General features: G+C 44.7%; 1 protein-coding gene across 2 annotated transcripts in view; it reads right to left on the bottom strand.

Annotated features, from left to right (window-relative positions):
* MLLT6 (MLLT6, PHD finger containing) overlaps nt 1-18101 on the bottom strand; it is a 371762-nt gene extending 353661 nt beyond the window's left edge. Inside the window, exons 1-2 of one of the 2 annotated variants that reach the window (XM_029573666.1) lie at nt 17752-18101; nt 11653-11732 (exon numbers count right to left, since the gene is read on the bottom strand). In XM_029573666.1, coding sequence (XP_029429526.1) covers nt 11653-11732; nt 17752-17860 — 189 coding nt within the window. In that variant the 5' untranslated portion in view covers nt 17861-18101. Of the gene's footprint in view, nt 1-11652; nt 11733-17437; nt 17565-17751 lie in introns of those variants that run through there. The other variant, XM_029573665.1, reaches the window with a different exon arrangement.
* Nucleotides 18102-18307: the final 206 nt, after the last annotated feature.

Consider the following 18307-nt stretch of genomic DNA (forward strand, 5'->3'; position numbering starts at 1 on the left):
TCTTGTGGTAGTCCATGTAAACGAAATATGTTGGTTAAGAAGAGTCTAGCTAGTTCTGGAGTCGAGGTGAGACCTGGTAATGGGACAAAGTGGGCCATTTTTGCGAACCAGTCAATGATGACCCAGATTACAGTATTTCCTTTTGAAGGAGGCAGATCCACGATAAAATCAGTGGAAAGACTTGACCAGGGCTCGTTGGGCACAGGAAGAGGTTGTAGAAGCCCCCATGGGCGGCCAGTCGGGGGTTTTTGCTGTGCACAAACTGGACAGGAGTCCACATATTCGCAGGAGTCCTTTATCATACTAGGCCACCAATAGTGCCTTCAAAGCATCTCGAGAGTCCGGGCTCAACCGGGGTGACCAGCCAGCTTAGAGTCGTGAACCCAACAGAGAATGCGCTCACGGAGATGGCGGGGGACCACCATCTTCCCAGCTGGTACCTTGGTGGTGACTGCAATTGATATGCAAGCTGGATCGATGATGTGCCTAGGAGTCTCGGGTGTGCCTTCTGGCTCGATGGAGCGAGAGAGCACACCTGCATGGAGGTTTTTTGCTGCTAGGCGATAGCGGAGCTCGAAGTTGAAGTGTTCAAAGAACAGTGCCCAGCGGGCTTGTCTTGGGTTAAGGAACTGGGCCTCCTTTAGGTGTTCTAGATTCTTCTGGTCAGTAAATATTGTGAATTTGTGTTGTACCCCTTCCAGCCAGGGATGCCATTCCTGGAGAGCAAATTTCACTGCTAGGAGTTCACAGTCCCCTATAGTATAATTTTGATCCATGGAGGAGAATTTATGTGAGTAGAAGGAGCATGTTACTAGAGTTCCCTTAGTGGAGTAGTGACTCAAGACCGCTCCTGCTCTGATGGCAGATGCATTGACTTCAACAATGAAGGGGTGGTTAGGATCCGGATGATGTAGACATGGACCGGTATAGAAGGCTTCTTTCAAGGCGTGGAATGCTGACTGGGCCTTGGGGCTCCACACTGGAAGGTCACATCCCTTCCTAGTCATGGCGGTGAGTGGAGCGGCCAGCATGGAGTAATTAGCGATGAAGTTTCGATAGTAATTTGTGAATCCAAGGAATCTTTGTAGGGCGCAGAGGCCCACTGGTTGAGGCCAATCTCGAATACCCTGGAGTTTGTCGGGGTCCATGGTGAAGCCACGGTTGGAAATGATGTAGCCTAAGAATGGAAGACTGGGTTGTTAAAAAATGCACTTCTCTAATTTCGCATAGAATGATGGTCTCTGAGGCGTTGGAGGATTGTTTGAACGTGGGAACGATGGGACTTCAGGTCTTTGGAGAATATTAGTATGTCATCCAGATATATCATGACAAATGAGTATAAAAGGTCCCGAAAGATCTCGTTCATTAAGTGCTGAAAGACTGCAGGGGCGTTGCAAAGTCCGAAGGGCATTACTACGTACTCGTAGTGACCGTCTCGTGTTGAAGGCGGTTTTCCAGATGTCTTCCGGTTGAATCCGTACTAGGTTATATGCCCCTCAGAGATCCAATTTCGTAAAGATTTGTGCACCCTGCAGGAGATCAAATAGTTCACTAATAAGTGGAGGGGGTAATGGTCCTTACAAGTTACTGCATTCAACCTTTGTAGTCTATGCAAGGTCTTAAACTGCCATCCATCTTCTTTACAAAGAAGAACCTGGCTCCTGCCGGGGAATTAGAGGGTCTTATGAATCATTTAGCCAAATTTTCCTTGATGTATGTTGATATCGCTTGGGTTTCAGGGAGTGAAAGGGGTTAGGTTTTGCCCTTCAGAGGCATGGTTCCAGGTAGAAGTTCTATGGGGCATTTAAACTCTCGGAGTGGAGGCAGGATGTCAGCATTTTGTTTGGAGAACACATCTTTGAATTCCGAGTACGGGGCAGGTAACCCAGGAAGGGTTGTAGAGTTTAGAATGGTCACAGATGGAGACACTTGCAGTAAACAGCGGTTTTGACACTGAGGGCCCCACTGAGTTAGTTGCAGAGATTGCCAGTCGAAGTGGGGTGCATGTAACTAGAGCCAGCGAAGTCCAAAGACTTCGGGGTGCGTGGATTGTTTCAAGATCAGGAGGGAGATCTCCTCGTCATGGAGAGGCCCAATGGTGAGGCGAATGGTCATGGTACGGTGAGTGATACGACCGGGGAGATGCTCTCCCTGGATCGAGGCAATACGGAGTGCTACCTCCAGCGGTTGGACCGGTATCTGAAGAAGCTTGATATCTTCCATAATAAAATTTCAACTTGCCCCAGTGTCCACGAGGGCGGTAGTAGCAAATGAACATGACTCCCTAAGGAGGGAGATCGGAAGCAACAGTTGAGAGCCAGAAACAGTAGCGCCTAAGCTCAGGACCCCCACCGGGACTCAGGCTTTGGAGTTTCCCGGACGCACAGGGTAAGTCTGAAGAAGGTGTCCGGGACCTCCGCAATATAAGATAATACCCGCTTTTCTGCATCGGAGATGTTCCTCTGGAGTCAGGCAGCCGCGATTGATTTGCATAGGCTCCTCGGGAGGCTGAGGAGCCGCTGGTAAGGTCTTCAACTGAGGACTCGCCGAACAGGGTGATCGTAGGGCAGGAGGTCGTAGGACCCTTACCTCCTGATGTCATTGTCGAAGATGGTAGTCGATTCTACCGACCAGGGAGATCAGGTCTTCCAGAGATACGGGGATCTCGTGGATGGCCAGTTCATCCTTAAGGGCAGGAGACTGTCCCTCGAGGTAGATTGCCCACAAGCAGTCTTTTTGCCAACCTAACTCAGTAGCTAGAGTTCTAAACTCCACTGTGTATTCAGCGAGCAAGTGCAAGCCTTGACGGAGGTGGAGTAGGTGGTGGCCAGCGACCGCCTGTCGGCCTGGGTCCTCGAAGGTACGTCGGAAGACGGAGATGAACTGAGGGAGCTTGTGAAGGATGGCGTCAGAACGCTCCCAGAGTGGGGAAGCCCATGCCAGGGCCTTCCCCTCAAGGCGCGAGAGGATGAATGTGATTTTTGTTGCCTCATCAGGAAACAGCGAGGGTTGCAGTGAGAACTGCATATAACATTGATTTATGAAGCCACAACAGAAGCGCGGATCCCCATTAAAACGGGGTGGAGCTGGGAGGACCAGCAGTGCCTGTGAGGGCAAGGTGTGGGCAAGGCCCCCTGGGTTGGCCATGACAGATGCCTCCAACTGAGAACGTATTTTCTCCACAGAAGAAGCCAATGCTTCCATGATTCGTTGTTGCTCTCGGACACGAGTGACCAGACCAGGGATGGCCTGCAAGGCAGGAGACTCCGCCGAGTCCATGGCCTTGGCAACCTGTTGAGCTGGAGGTGGACCCTTGGCCTGGTGCAGGATTGGTACGGCCCTCTGGTCGGACCCAGAGAGCACCTGCCACTAGGAGGCGGAGCACACAAGGAGACAGAGGCTAACTGGAGCTTAACCAATAAAAGTCCGAGGTTTCTGCAGGATGAGCCCTTGGGTACCCAGACGTCTGGACTTAGGTGGGCCTCAGGTGGTCTCCTGGAGAGGTAGCGGAGGAGTGTGCCCACCACGCGCAAGGATGCGCGGCTGATGCAGAGTGGATGGACCAGACCCGAACTGGAAGCTCTGGAGACCTCAGGGAGGTAACAGTTCAGGAAGGTTCTCCGGGCGAGGCAGGCAGCGCCTGCAGATCTAGTCAGGTGGGAGCCGTGTTCAGTTTCCAAGCAGGTTGGTCTGGTAGTCACAGTAGGCCAGAAGAGAGTGTCCGAGTGAAGTGCAAGGGTCAGAGCCAGAGTATCAGTTAAGGAGTAGTCAGCCAAAACAGGGGTCAATACCAGACTCAGTCCGAGCGTAGTCAAGGCAAGCGAGAGTCGGTTCCAGATGGCAGACAAGAGAATGGTCAGGTAGGCAGTGGTCAGTTCCAGGCGGCAGACAAGAGAATGGTCAGGCAGGCAATGGTCAGTTCCAGGCGGCAGGCAGGAGAATGGTCAGGCATGCAGAGGTCAGTACCAGGCGGCAGACAGGAGAATGGTCAGGCATGCAGAGGTCAGTACCAGAGGTCAGTCCGAAGAGGTATTACCTGAGAAGGATACATAAACATACGGAGGCACTGGGAACAAGGAGACTCTGGAACGAGAAGATGCTGGAACGAGGAGACACTGGAACAAGAGAACACAGGAGCACAAGAAGGCAAACTAGTAAACCAATGGTGTCGACCTGATTGCCAAGCCGAGGTCCTGGGGACAGGGCCTCGCTTAAAATAGGGTTAAGCGGTGATGTCATCACTTCGTGTCTTGTTCGGGTTTTCTGCCCCTGGCCCTTTAAATACAGAGACGTTGGCTGCACGCGTGCCTAGGGGCGGGGCCAAGATGGCCGAAGACGCGGAGCCTCGGCAGGAGCTCCACTGCAAGGCCTGGAGCGAGGAGGAAGACGAGGCAGACCGTTGTGAGATTTGGCGACGCTGGGAGCTAGTGGCAGCGGCGAGGCCGGCACTGGTCGAGGGCAGCACGAGGTGAGCAGGCCCGGTCACGGCACCCACGCGGCTGGGACGCGCAACATAATTCTCTTGGACTATAATAATAAAAAGAAAATGTGGATGATTAAAATTTGAGTGTCTCTACACTTTTTTATAAGTGGTGAGTTGACGGCACTTTATATGACACCTGTCTGGAATATTATATCACCCACTTTGTTTTGGTTACATATAAACACAAGCAGCAATCAAGACATAATAGAAACGTTATAAAACAACCATTGCTGACTAAAGGACAAGATAATATATCATATCAATTACTGAAAAAAATACTCCCTGGCTAAACTAAAATACTCCCTGGCTAAACTAAATTAAATTAAATTAAATTAAATTAAATTAAAAGCCTTCGTAAAATAATATGTTTTAAGAACCTTCATAAAAGTCCTAAAACATTATTCAAGGCAGAAGGTTTCAGGAAGCTGATTCCAAAGAAAACAACAAGTAACAGCAAATAAAGTTTCTTTGGATTCTATTAGCCTTGCGTGACTGACTGTTGGTACATCCAAAACGCCTCTCCCAGTAGAACGGAGTAAACATAATGGCTGACAGATTTGTAATAAGCTACTAATACATGAACAAAGATCATTGTTTCATGCTATATGAATCATTGTAAGACTCTTAGAAGTAACCTTCCATTCTACTAGGAGCTGGTGTAAAGCATACAAAACTGGAGTAATCTGGTCATATTGAGTTGCACTAGATAAATGATGGGCTGCAGAATTTTAAATTATCTATAGGGACTTTTGTTAATACAGGAAGATCTAGATATACACTATTACAGTAATTAATCCCTGATATAACTAGAGCTTGTAATACTGTACAAGCTTCAAATATGGCTTGATCTTTCTTAGAAGACAGACAGGCTGATACAATAAGAAGCACGGGAGAAAAGCGCTCCGTGTTGAGCGCCCGCTCTCCCAACACATGCCCAGTCACCGCTTCTGGGCGCGCGATCCTGTATTTAAATGAGGGGTCACGCTAAAAAGGAGGCACTAGGGACAATAGCACATCCCTAGTGCCTCATTAGCGGAAACCCAGGAGAGGTGGCTGTCAGCGGGTTCAGGAAACCAACGCTCAATTTTACCAGCATCGGTTTTCCAAACCCGCTGACAGCCAAACCCGCTGACAGCATCCATTTTCATAGAAACATAGAAATGACGGCAGAAGAAGACCAAACGGCCCATCCAGTCTGCCTAGCAAGCCACGCAGTTCATCCATTTATTTCTTTATTTATTTGTTTTCCCACCCTTTTTCTCCCTCCCACCCATCCCTATTGGCTTCCAGCACCCTCCGGCCCCAACTCCCTTCCACCCCTCCTCCATGCAGAGAGCAGCGCTGTATCCGCATCCCAGTGAACATCCAGCTCAAACAGGGGTAGCAACCGCCGCAACAAGCAGGCCACACCCCTGCCCCATACTCCTACCCACCCCTGCTTTGTTTGTTTCTTGTTTTAGTTTTTTTTGGAGATGGCAGCCCTCCGTGAAGGCGGAACACCAACCACTGGCCACTGGCATCCCGCTCCGTGAATGCCTCTGTGGCTACTGCCGCTCCGTGCAGTGTTTTGCTGCCTGAAGGTGGAACCCCAACTACTGGCCACTGGCATCCCGCTCCGTGAATGCCTCTGTGACTACTGCCGCTCCGTGCACTGTTTTGCTGCCTGAAGGTGGAACACCAACTACTGGCCACTGGCATCCCGCTCCGTGAATGCCTCTGTGGCTACTGCCGCTCCGTGCACTGTTTTGCTGCCTGAAGGTGGAGCACCTACTGACCGGCCGACACATTTTTATTTATTTATTATTATTTATTTTTTTACATTTTTGGTTCCTCTGACTTAATATCTGAGGGCTGCTCAGAAATTAACACTTGCCCTTGAGCAGGCGTTAATTTACGAAGGCTTAGCTGCACTTTTTTTTTTTCGGTATTCCGGGTGCATAAATAATAGCCTCATCAAAATGCATTTGCATGTGATGAGTGCTATTAGTTTCGGAGGTGGGGGGAGTTGGAAACACATTTTCGACACACTTAACCCCTTACAGTATAAGGGGTAGTGCACACGCGTCGAAAACACACATCCAACCGCATGTTAAACAGTGCACTCAGCCGAGCGCACTTTACTGTATCAGCCTGAGAGTTTATAAAAGGGACTGTGAACTATGGCCTTGATCTGTGATTTAAAGGACAAATCCATGTCAAATATTACCCCTAGATTTTTTTGCCTCAGAGGCAATTGCTATGTCCTGACCATCAAATGAAAACATGGATCTCCAGGAGCAGGATCTCCAGGAGCAGGACGACTACTAAGTCTTACAATCTCAGATTTACTGATTTTAAAGAAAGTTTGTGTCCAGACATCCAGGCGTTAATTGCCTTCAGATAGATTGTCAGTAAGTCTAATGTAGTATTGATAGCTGGAGCCAGCAGGAAGAACTGAATATAATCAATAATGTAACCAAGGCCTGTCAGTAATTTGCATATCGGGCTCAAATAAATGTTGAATAGGGTTGCTGAAAGGGATGATTCCTGTGGTATGCTAGTTTTCAAGGACAACCAATGAGACATTTCAAAGTTAAATCAGATCTGTTGTATATGTCTGGAAAGATAACATTGAAACCACACATAGACAGATCCACTAATTCCAGTTTTTGCCAATCGTGATAATAACATATTGTAGTCCATGGTATCAAACACTGCAGATACATCCAGAAACAATAGCAAGAAATCAATGCTGGCCTCAAAGCCTCTACGTATTAGATCTGTTGTGCTGGAGGTGGACCCTTGGCCTGGTACAGGATTGGTACGACCCTCTGGTCAGACCCAGAGAGTGCCTGCCACCAGGAGGCGGAGCACACGAGGAGACAGAGGCTAGCTGGAGCTTCGCCAATAACAGTCCGGGGTTCCTGCAGGTTGAGCCCTTGGGTACCCGGACCGCCTGGACTTAGGTGGGCCTCAGATGGTCTCCCAGAGAGGTAGCGGAGGGGTGTACAGCTGGTGAAGAGAGGATGGGCTAGATCCGAACTGGAAGCTCCAGAGACCTGAGGGAGGTAACAGTTCAGGAAGGCCCTCCAGGCGAGGCAGGCAGCGCCTGCAGGTCTAGTCTGGTAAAGGCCGTGGGTTGAGTCCAAGCAGGTTGGTCTGGTAGTCACAGTAGGCCAGAAGAGAGTGTCCGAGTGAAGCACAAGGGTCAAAGCCAGAGTATCCGTCCAGAAGTGGTCAGCCAAAGCAGGGGTCAATACCAAGGTCAGTCCGAGCGTAGTCAAGGCAAGCGAGAGTCAGTTCCAGGCAGCAGACAAAGAGAGTGGTCAGGCAGGCAGTGGTCAGTTCCAGGCAGCAGACGAAGAGAGTAGTCAGGCAGGCCAAGGTCAGTACCAGAGATTAGTCCGAGAAGGTACTACCTGAGTAAGGACACAGGAAGGACACCGGACACAGGAACACTGGAGACACTGGAACAAGGAGACACTGGAACAAGGAGACACTGGAACAGGGATCAGATACAAGGAACAGGCAAACTAGTATACTGGAGTGTCGACCCGATTGCCAAGGCAAGGTCCTGGGGGCAGGACCTCGCTTTATATAGGGCTTCTATGTGATGTCATCAATTCGTGACTGAGTCGGGTTTCCCGCGCTTGGCCCTTTAAATCTGAGGACGTCGGCTGCGCGTGCGCCTAGGGGCGGGGCCGAGGCGGCCGAAGACATGGAGCCCTGACGGGAGCTCCGCTGCAAGGCCTGCGGCGTGGAGGAAGACAGAGGGGGCCGTGGTGAGCGACTGGGACGGTGGGAGCTGGCAGCAGCGACAAGACCAGAGCTAGTCGAGGGCAGTGCAAGGTGAGCAGGCCTGGTTGTGGCACCCACGTAGTTGGGACACGCAACAACATCCAGGCTCAAGATCATTAAAACTTCGGGAGAAAGCCAAACTGAAATTGATCCAAAATCTCATTTTATTTTATTTATTTATTTATTTACTTAAAAACTTTTCTATACCATCGCTAAGTTATATACCATCGCAACGGTTTACAATAGGCACATAGACTAAGGTAAGTAAATGTAGGATATCGTACATTCTAACAGGTGTCAATAAAGTTCGGTTACAATTTCATAAATAAAATCATTATTTGAGTAATGTTGGTCAAGTCCAGGTATATTATTGAGTTACTATCGCTTTGAGATATTACTTCTTAAATGTAGGATTGAGTAAATTGATTCTCATCTGCATTACCCTGTGTTTTCATTCTCTACCCTCCACACTCTTTAGTGAAGGCTTTTTTAAAGAACCATGTTTTTACATTTTTCTTAAAAGTTTTGAGATTATTCTGTAATCTCAAAACTTGTGGCCTGAATTGGCCACTGTTGGAAACAGGATGCTGGGCTTGATGGACCCTTGGTCTGACCCAGTATGGCATGTTCTTATGTTCTTAATCTGAGTTCAGGGGGCATCGTGTTCCATTGGCCCAGCCAATGATAAAGCCCTTTCTCTCATCTCATCTCGAAATTCATGCAATTGTTTGAGAACTGCAGATTTAATCGCCTTGGCCACAAAAGTAATGAAGATATAGGTGGGTTAATTACAGAAGCATAAAATACAGTATTTCCATATAAGATAAAAACTATGAAAAGCTTTATGTCCAGGAATATTTAGATACAAAGTAGCTGGTTTGTGAGTTTCAGCAGAGCAGTTTGGAAAACATTTTAAGATTGCATGGAGTTAGATGATACAGTTGTGGATAGACAACTTTTTCTAATTCTTATCAGCAAAATGGTGATTTACTTATCTGCAGTTGTCAGGATTATTCAGTTCTTTTTGTCCAAAATTATAAAAAACTATTGTGCTGCTTTCAGAATCACTGGGAGAAATGATGGCAAAGAGTGAAAGGCTTAGAAAGTGAGAAAAAAAAAGTAATACATAACAAGATCTGCTACTTTTCATAGTTTAGCACAACTTTAATTTTGTAAAGTTATGGCAGTGCCAGCAGTTTTCCATGGATGTGAAGCACAAGTTATACTAATAAAGATGTTAACAGAATTCAGGCAGCAGAAATGAAATTTGTAAGATCTGGGAAAGGAGGTAATAAACAAGACAGGATTAGGAATGAAAACAGAAGAAAAGAACTAAATATCTATTCTGACAATGAGAAACAAACTGGAACATGGATAATTCCCAGACAGAGCTACAGGAGAAGAAGAAGGACTGAGGGTGATCTATAATGATGCCAGAAGAGGCGCCGGGCTGAACCTGGGATAGAGTAAGAGGAGATTACATAGAAACATGATGGCAGAAAAAGACCATATGGCCCATCCAGTCTGCCCATCCGTCCAATTAATTTTGCATTATAATTCTCATCACTTCCTTACAGATCCCTGTATTTATCCCATTGGGAGGCTGTTCTAGCACCTCCCTGAAAAGAAATATTTCCTAAGATTACTCCTGAATCTACCACCTTTCACCGTCATCTCATTATCCCCTCACACTACAGCCTCCTCTCCACTGAAAAAGGCTCACCTCCTGTGCATGGAGACTTTTGAGATATTTGAATGTCTCTATCATATCTCCCCTGTCTTGCCTTTCCTCTAGGGCAATGATGGCGAATTCCAGTCCTCGAGTGCCACAAACGGGACAGGTTTTCAGGATATAAACAATGAATATGCATGAGAAAGATCTGCATGCACTGCCTCCATTGTATGCAAATATTTCGCATGTATATTCATTGTGGATATCCTGAAAACCTAGCCTGTTTGTGGCACTCGAGGATTGGAGTTCACCATCACTGCTCTATCTTTAAATCTATCCCCATATAATTTAGAATGAAGACTACTGCCCATTTTAGCAGCCTCCCTCTGAACTGACTCCATCCTGTTTCTATCCTTTTGAAGGTGGGGTCTCCAGAATTGTGCACAATATTCCAAGTGAGGTCTCACCAGGGACCTATACAGGGGCAGCATCACCTCCCTTTTTCTGCTGACCATTCCTCTCCCTATGCAGCCAAGCTTTTGTTGCTTTATCCACCTTAAGATCATCAAATACAATTACCTCCAGATCCCACTCTTCCTTTGTGCTTAGAAGAATTTCACCTCTACTACTGTACCTTTCCCTTGGGATTTTGCATCCTAAATGCATTACTCTGCATTTTGTTAACATTAAATCTTAGGTACCAGAACGCAGACCATTCCTCGAGCTTCACTAGATCTCTCCTCATGTTTTCCACTCACTCCTGGCTGTTCACCCTGTTACAGAATTTGGTATCAATGGTAAAAAGACAAAACTTTCCCAACAACCCTTCTGTTATGTCACTCACAAAAAAATCCCTGAGACACTACCACTAGTAACATCCTCAGAGAAGACTATCCTTTGTTGCCCCCTGTCAGCCATTTTCTAACCCAGTCAGTTGGATCCTTACCAAGAGTTATATATCTTAGGACTGTCATTTTATAAGTTGCTCGTTTTTACACATCACTTATACAAACCCTACTGTGACCATTAAGAAGTGGGATCTAGGACATAGAAAACATTGTGTGCTATGATAAATTCTCCCAAGTGCTTGAAATTGTAACGGCAACAGCTTTTCACACTGTTGTAAAGAACTTATTGAAAACATTTGCTAGAAATGTAGAAGCTACATTTTGAGTGCTGTCACTAAACTGTTTCTAGTATGTAACTGATGGCCTTGTGCCAGGCATTTTGGTTAGGGAAATCTCAATCTCTTATCCAGAACTACTGTTGTAGCCATCATGACAGATGTAAACTATTTATTTATTTTATATACCGACATTCGATCTGAGATATCACATCGGTTTACATTCAGGTACTGTAGGTATTTCCCTATCCCCAGAGGGCTTACAATCTAAGTCTGTACCTGTGCACATGTTCAAGTAATAACAGAGCATCTGAAAACTTAAAAAACAAACAGGTATTCACTATATTGTCTTTACAATATTTGAAATTCTAAAACATGGAGGTTGATGCAGCTTACTTCTCAGGGTACTGTGGGAGCTCTATCATGTCAGACTTAAGAGAATTCCTCATAACAGTCTTGGAGAACACTGGCTATCATATGTCACACCTAGGATTGTTTCTTCCATCTTAGGAACACTAGTATAACTGAATGAATAAATAATCTACTTAATAATAATTTAATGAACATGTCTAACAATTACTTTCAGTTCATACTTACCACCCTGGCGGCTCTTTCCTGGGATTCACATTTGCGACAGAACCATGGTCCTGTGGGAACCTGGACAATACCATAGCAAGCTGGGAAAAAGTGGTAGATTTGATTAGAAAACAGGGCTCAGCCTCTTCCTTTCCAGCTTGTATGCAGTAAGCAAGTCAAACTAGTCCACAGCAGGCATGCTCCACTTTTTATATATCCAGGGGATTTCAAGGGGAATGATCACATTGTCATTATCATGCACCATCTCATATAAAATAGCTAAACATTCATTAATTCTAAGTAAATATTGCAGCAGAATGGCAGTTGGGGAAGTCAGAAATCCTACAGTTCCATGGTGGTTCTGACATCTAATCCTACAGTGTACCTCCATATGCAAAGGTATATAAAGCGCTCAAACTTTGGTACATCTGAAAGAAAGCTGTCCTCCAGGATTAACTGCACTTTTCATTAAAAAAAAAAGTTTAGGTGAAAATAACCTAACAAAGTGTTCAACAGGCATGGACATTGTTTAAAAATACAATCCTAGAGGCGCAGTCCAGATGTATTCCAAGCATTAAGAAAGGTGGAAGGAAGGCAAAACGATTACCCTCATGGTTAAAAGGTAAGGTGAAAGAGGCTATTTTAGCCAAAAAAACATCCTTCAAAAATTGGAAGAAGAATCCACTGAAGAAAATAAGAAAAAGCATAAGCACTGTCAGGTTAAGTGTAAAAGACAGGCGAAGAGAGAATTTGAAATGAAGTTGGCAGTAGAGGCAAAAACTCTTAATAAAAACTTTAAAAAATATATCCAAAGCAAGAAACCTGTGAGGGAATCGGTTGGACTGTTAGATGACTGAGGGGTTAACAGGGCTCTTAGGGAAGATAAGGCCATTGCAGAAAGACTAAATGAATTCTTTGCTTCTGTGTTTACTAATGAGCATGTTGGGGAGATACCAGTTCCGGAGATGGTTTTCAAGGGTGATGAGTCAGATGAACTGAACCAAATCACTGTGAACCTGGAAGATATAGTAGGCCAGATTGACAAACTAAACAGTAGCAAATCACCTGGACCGGATAGTATGCATCCTAGGGTACTGAAGGAACTAAAAAATGAAATTTCTGATCTATTAGTTAAAATTTGTATGCTATCATTAAAATCATCCATTGTACCTGAAGACTGGAGGGTGGCCAATGTAACCCCAATATTTAAAAAGGGCTCCAGGGGCGATCCAGGAAACTATAGACTAGTGAGCCTGACTTCAGTGCCAGGAAAAATAGTGGAAACTATTCTAAAGATCAAAATCATAGAGCATATAGATAGACATGGTTTAATGGAAAACAGTCAACATGGATTCACCCAAGGGAAGTCTTGCCTTACAAATCTGCTCCATTTTTTTGAAGGGGTTAATGGATAATGTGAACCGATAGATGTAGTGTATTTGGATTTTCAGAAGGCATTTGACAAAGTCCCTCATGAGATGCTTCTAAGAAAACTAAAAAGTCATGGGATAGGAGGTGATGTCCTTTTGTGGATTGCAAGCTGGTTAAAAGACAGGAAACAGAGTAAGATTAAATGGTCAATTTTCTCAGTGGAAAAAGGTAAACAGTGGAGTGCCTCAGGGATCTGTACTTGGACCGGTGCTTTTCAATATATTTATAAATGATCTGGAAAGGAATACAACAAGTGAGGTTATCAAATTTGCGAGTGATACAAAATTATTCAGAGTAGTTAAATCACAAGCGATTAGGATACATTACAGGTGGACCTTGCAAGACTGGAAGATTGGGCATCCAAATTGCAGATGAAATTTAATGTGGATAAGTGCAAGGTGATGCATATAGGGAAAAATAATCCTTGCTGTAGTTACACAATGTTAGGTTCCACATAAGGAGATACCACCCAGGAAAAAGATCCAGGCATCATAGTGGATAATACTTTGAAATCATCAGCTCAATGTGCTGCAGCAGTCAAAAAAGCAAACAGAATGTTAAGAATTATTAGGAATGGTTAATAAAATGGAAAATGTCATAACGCCTCTGTATCGCTCCATGGTGAGACCGCACCTTGAATACTGTGTACAATTCTGGTCGCCGCATCTCAAAAAAGATATAGTTGCGATGGAGAAGGTACAGAGAAGGGCAACCAAAATGATAAAGGGGATGGAACAGTTCCCCTATGAGGAAAGGATGAAGAGGTTAGGGCTGTTCAGCTTGGAGAAGAGATGGCTGAGAGGGGATATGATAGAGATCTTTAAAATCATGAGAGGTCTTGAACAAGTAGATGTGAATCAGTTATTTACACTTTTGGATAATAGAAGGACTAGGGGGCACCCCATGAAGTTAGCAAGTAGCACATTTAAGACTAATTAGAGAAAATTCTTTTTCACTCAACGCACAATAAAGCTCTGGAATTTGTTGCCAGAGGACGTGGTTAGTGCAGTTAGTGTAGCTGGGTTTAAAAAAGGTTTGGATAAGTTCTTGGAGGAGAAGTCCATTAACTGCTATTAATCAGGTTGACTTAGGGAATGGCCTTTGCCATTACTGGCATCAGTAGCATGGGATCTTCTTGGTGTTTGGGTAATTGCCAGGTTCTTATGGCCTGGATTGGCCACTGTTGGAAACAGGATGCTGGGCTTGATGGACCCTTGGTCTGATCCAATATGGCAATTTCTTATGTTTTCTGTTCTTAAACTTGTATTGTTGATGCATTGGAGAGCATGTTTCTAATTTATGGCTCTTATCCTACCCAGCTGGCACCTGCGTTTTAATATTTTTCACCCTGCTTCTTATATTTCTTTGATTTTGCCCTCTCTCTCTAAGAGAAAATTGATAACAACCCTCTCCCTCCTCCCCTAGAGACTGAGTATGTAAATGGCAGATGAAATCTGATATGAACAAGTGCAAAGTGATGCACATTAGGAAAAATAATCCCAGCTACAAGTGCACAATGCTTGCATTCATTTTAGGAGTCGCCACTCAGGAAAAGGTTCTTAAGGTCCTTATGGACAATATGTTGAAATTCTTGGCTCAGTGTGCCACAGTAGTCAAAAAACAAACAGAATGGTAGGAATGGTTCAGAAAGGAATAGAGAATAATATGGAGAATACTTCTGTATAGATCCATAGTGTGACTGCACCTTCAGTAGTGTGTGCAATTCTGGTTGCCCAATATAAAAAAAATATAAAGCAGAAGAAGGGCAACAAAAATGATAAAGGGGGTGGAACAGCTCCCTTATAAATAAAGATTAAACAGGTTAGGGCTCTTCAGTTTAAAGAAACAACTGAGAGAGAATATGAAAGAGGTTTATAAAATCATGAGTGGGGAAGAGCAGGTAAATAGGGGATATTTACCCTTCAAATTATTCTAAGACCAGGAGATACTCCACAAAACTAACAGGTAGCAAATTTAAAACAAATTATAGAAAGTATTTTTCCACTCAATGCAGAATCAAGCTGTGGATTTGTTGCTGGAAAATGTGGTCAAGGTGACTAGCACAGTGAGGTTTAAAAGGGGTTTGGACAAATTCCTAGTGGAAAACTCCATAAGCCATTATTAGCAAGGTAGATGTAGCAAAGCCACTTCTTATCCCTAAGAGCAACAAGAAATGTATCTGCTGGGTACTTAGACCTGAACGGACCACTGTTGGAGACAGGATGCTGGACTCGATGGACCTTTGGTCTGACTCAGCATAGCATTTCTTACATTTTTATGTTCTTATGCTGATGTTTGTTTATACATTATGTATTTATTTAATTAAAAATTCAACCTAGTTTTCCCCTTTGGTCAAAGCTGAAGGAAGAATAAGACAAAGATGAGCAAATGATATAACACTTTGTTTTTTTTGAAAATGCCAGATAATACAAAATAGTCCCATAATACTTCTTTCTACTCATTCAGTAATGTCTCATCATGATTTCCTGCCTGTCTTATTCTATCACACTCTAGTTCCTGGCAATGGTGTTCACTCTGTCACATGCTGTTACTTATCAGTCCTCCCTCAGTAATGGTGACCTGCTTGACAACCACACCCCCTTCATTCAGCCCTACTGGCTGTATCTGCTCCTAGACAGAGCCTTTCAGTTCTAAGTCTGTCACTGTATTCTCCTGAAATTAGCAGAACTCAGGCACAGTTTCAGTGTTCTGCAGCTCACATGATGATGATAAGTTTACCTGCTTATGACAGTTTACCCAAGCATAAGCTTTATTACTTCCAGAACAAAATTATATTGATGTAGGATCATAGCTGATGAGAGACATTGCAGAAACTGAGACTGTGAAAAAGTTCAGATGTTGGTATCTCTAAGGCTCCCTTGTGTCAGAATCGGTACTAATCAGTTAGCTTTCACAGCAGTCCCCCTCACGACTCTGTAAACATGGCATCTATATGGTATAGAAATGGTGGTCTATTTTGCATCTTTGTCATTTTTTTTTTGCCTTTTCTGTTTCTTAGTAACTGAAAGAGTATAAGAGTACACAACCTGTTTCATAGCTTCACTTCTTAAGTTTTACATTTTTTTGGCTTTACTTGTTAGAAATAAAATCTTTTTCATCAGAACTCTCCACATGCTATCCTGCAAAGACCCTACCAACAATCTCAATAGCCAATACTTACAGCACATGCAAAACCCCAAACTCATTTTACTTTTACAGAACCTATAGGAGCACCATGCTCCGATGTAGCACTCAACATTAGCAACTGACAAGTCTCTCTGATCTGTGTGACTATGCACCTCATACTGACAGGGAGTAACAGATATACATTCTCAGAAGGAAAATCATAATCAAAGGATTGTGCGTTATCAAAGAAGATGGGAATTAAAACTTAGGCAGATATTTGGTGCATTAGATAAGCTTTAACCAGAAATAAATGATTCATGTCCCAATGTTAAAATACCACTATTCAAATAACAGTCAAGCAATGTCATCTGAATTCCAAACAGCAGTTTCCACCTTCTTTAACCTGAGAAATGTATTTTTCAACTCTCCTGACTAGAACCCAAGTAGAAACTTTACAACTTGTCAGCTTAGGTCCTTCCTGCTGTTTTTTTGTAAATCCCATTAACATATCAATGAAATACAATAAATCTACGTCCCGGCTTCATAACCTGATCTTTTCTTATTAGCACTGTCTGAGTAAGGGATTCTAGTAGCCCTAAGAACTTCCATCTTAAATCGTTGGTTGAATAAAGATCTCTACCCAACTACTCGGTTGAATTTTCAAGTGGATTTTAGGTAGGATGTGATACCTTTTATAGAACCAGTTTAAGACCCAGCCGGCCATGCTGAAGCACATAAACTTTTCCGATCACATATGCCCTTATTGCAGAATCTGTTTTGTTTTTTAACGTTTTATATCGGCAGGCTAACAGGGTGCTGCCGGTCTACGCTCTGAAACTTTCCATGAATACAGTACAAAAAGTATTGCATAAGCTCTGTTACGGAATAATTTAAAGGTTTAATAACTTCACTGAGGAACTTAGAAGCCCTGTTTTCTGATCGGCTGCTGTCATTCCTGAAAGGGTTAAGAACAGTGAGCTCTATTGACAATAAGCAGCCATGTGGAGCAGGAGAAGAGGCGCTGATGCTCTCCTTCCACCTTCTACCACTAATAAGCTCGGCCCCAGCCACCCTTGCCATTCCCAGGACAGAGGGACCTGCCTTTGGAATAAAACCCGCAAAGCTTCTCAAAAGCATAGGGCCCTTTTGTAGCTGGAAAACAGACTAATAACGACAGGGTTGCAAATAATATCAGAAAGAAGAGAACACATAACATTTCTATCCTTGCTAAATAATGCCCTGCTAGCACCTGCAGCCGGCGAAATAACAAATCCCGAAAAGGCTTTTCCCTTCCTCTCCAGACGGAAGGCTGCAGGCTGCCCCTGTGCACGGTGACCTTTCTTTCGGAGACGAGATTGCATTTACAGTCCTAACACTACCCTGCCGAAGGCCCTCCGCGACCAGCTCTTCGCTGCAATTTGAACAATGGGCGTAAAACAGCCGAGCACTAGCCTAGGTATCCTTCGGTCCCTGGTTTGTTGCTCTGCTTTGCCCGCCTTGTGCCCTGCAGGTGAGATGACACTGCTTAAAAAGAGCACTGCCTGGACTGCAGAGGTGCCCTACCTTGATGCACAGCCACACTGCACCCGTGCCCATCGCAATAGACCAGCGGGTTCTCAGCCCATCCCCTCTCATCAGAACAGACACAGCAGCCTCCCACCATCTCCTTCATCCTTCCATCAAGCTTGCCTTGATGATTCCCAGGAACTGCCTTCTTCAGATGGCTTCCGGTGGAGGGGTCCCGGGCCCCGGGCCCCCGAGCTAGCTCACATTGGCCCAGCGAGGACAATTAACTGGCAATGCTGGGAGCTAGAACCTGGCACAGCCCCATGCACGCAGAGAGAGAGGGCGAGCGAGCGAGAGGTGCAGGCGCCTGCCTCCGTCGCTGGCTCACACAGCAATCATGGCTGCGTTGCTTGCATGCTGCTTAAATTCTTAGGTTCAGGGACAGAAGCTGTGCTTGGGAGGGAGGATTTTTTTCTTCTGGGTTTTTTTTTTTTCATTTTGCTAGAATCCAGGGCACGAATGTAAATCTGCATAGTGTCTGCGTATATGCTGGCGTGTACAGCTGTAAGGGACTGTCCTTTCCACACATGTATAGTTTCTGATTGATGGTTCT

Source organism: Rhinatrema bivittatum, chromosome 12, assembly GCF_901001135.1.
Source record: "Rhinatrema bivittatum chromosome 12, aRhiBiv1.1, whole genome shotgun sequence".
NCBI classification, from domain to species: domain Eukaryota; kingdom Metazoa; phylum Chordata; class Amphibia; order Gymnophiona; family Rhinatrematidae; genus Rhinatrema; species Rhinatrema bivittatum.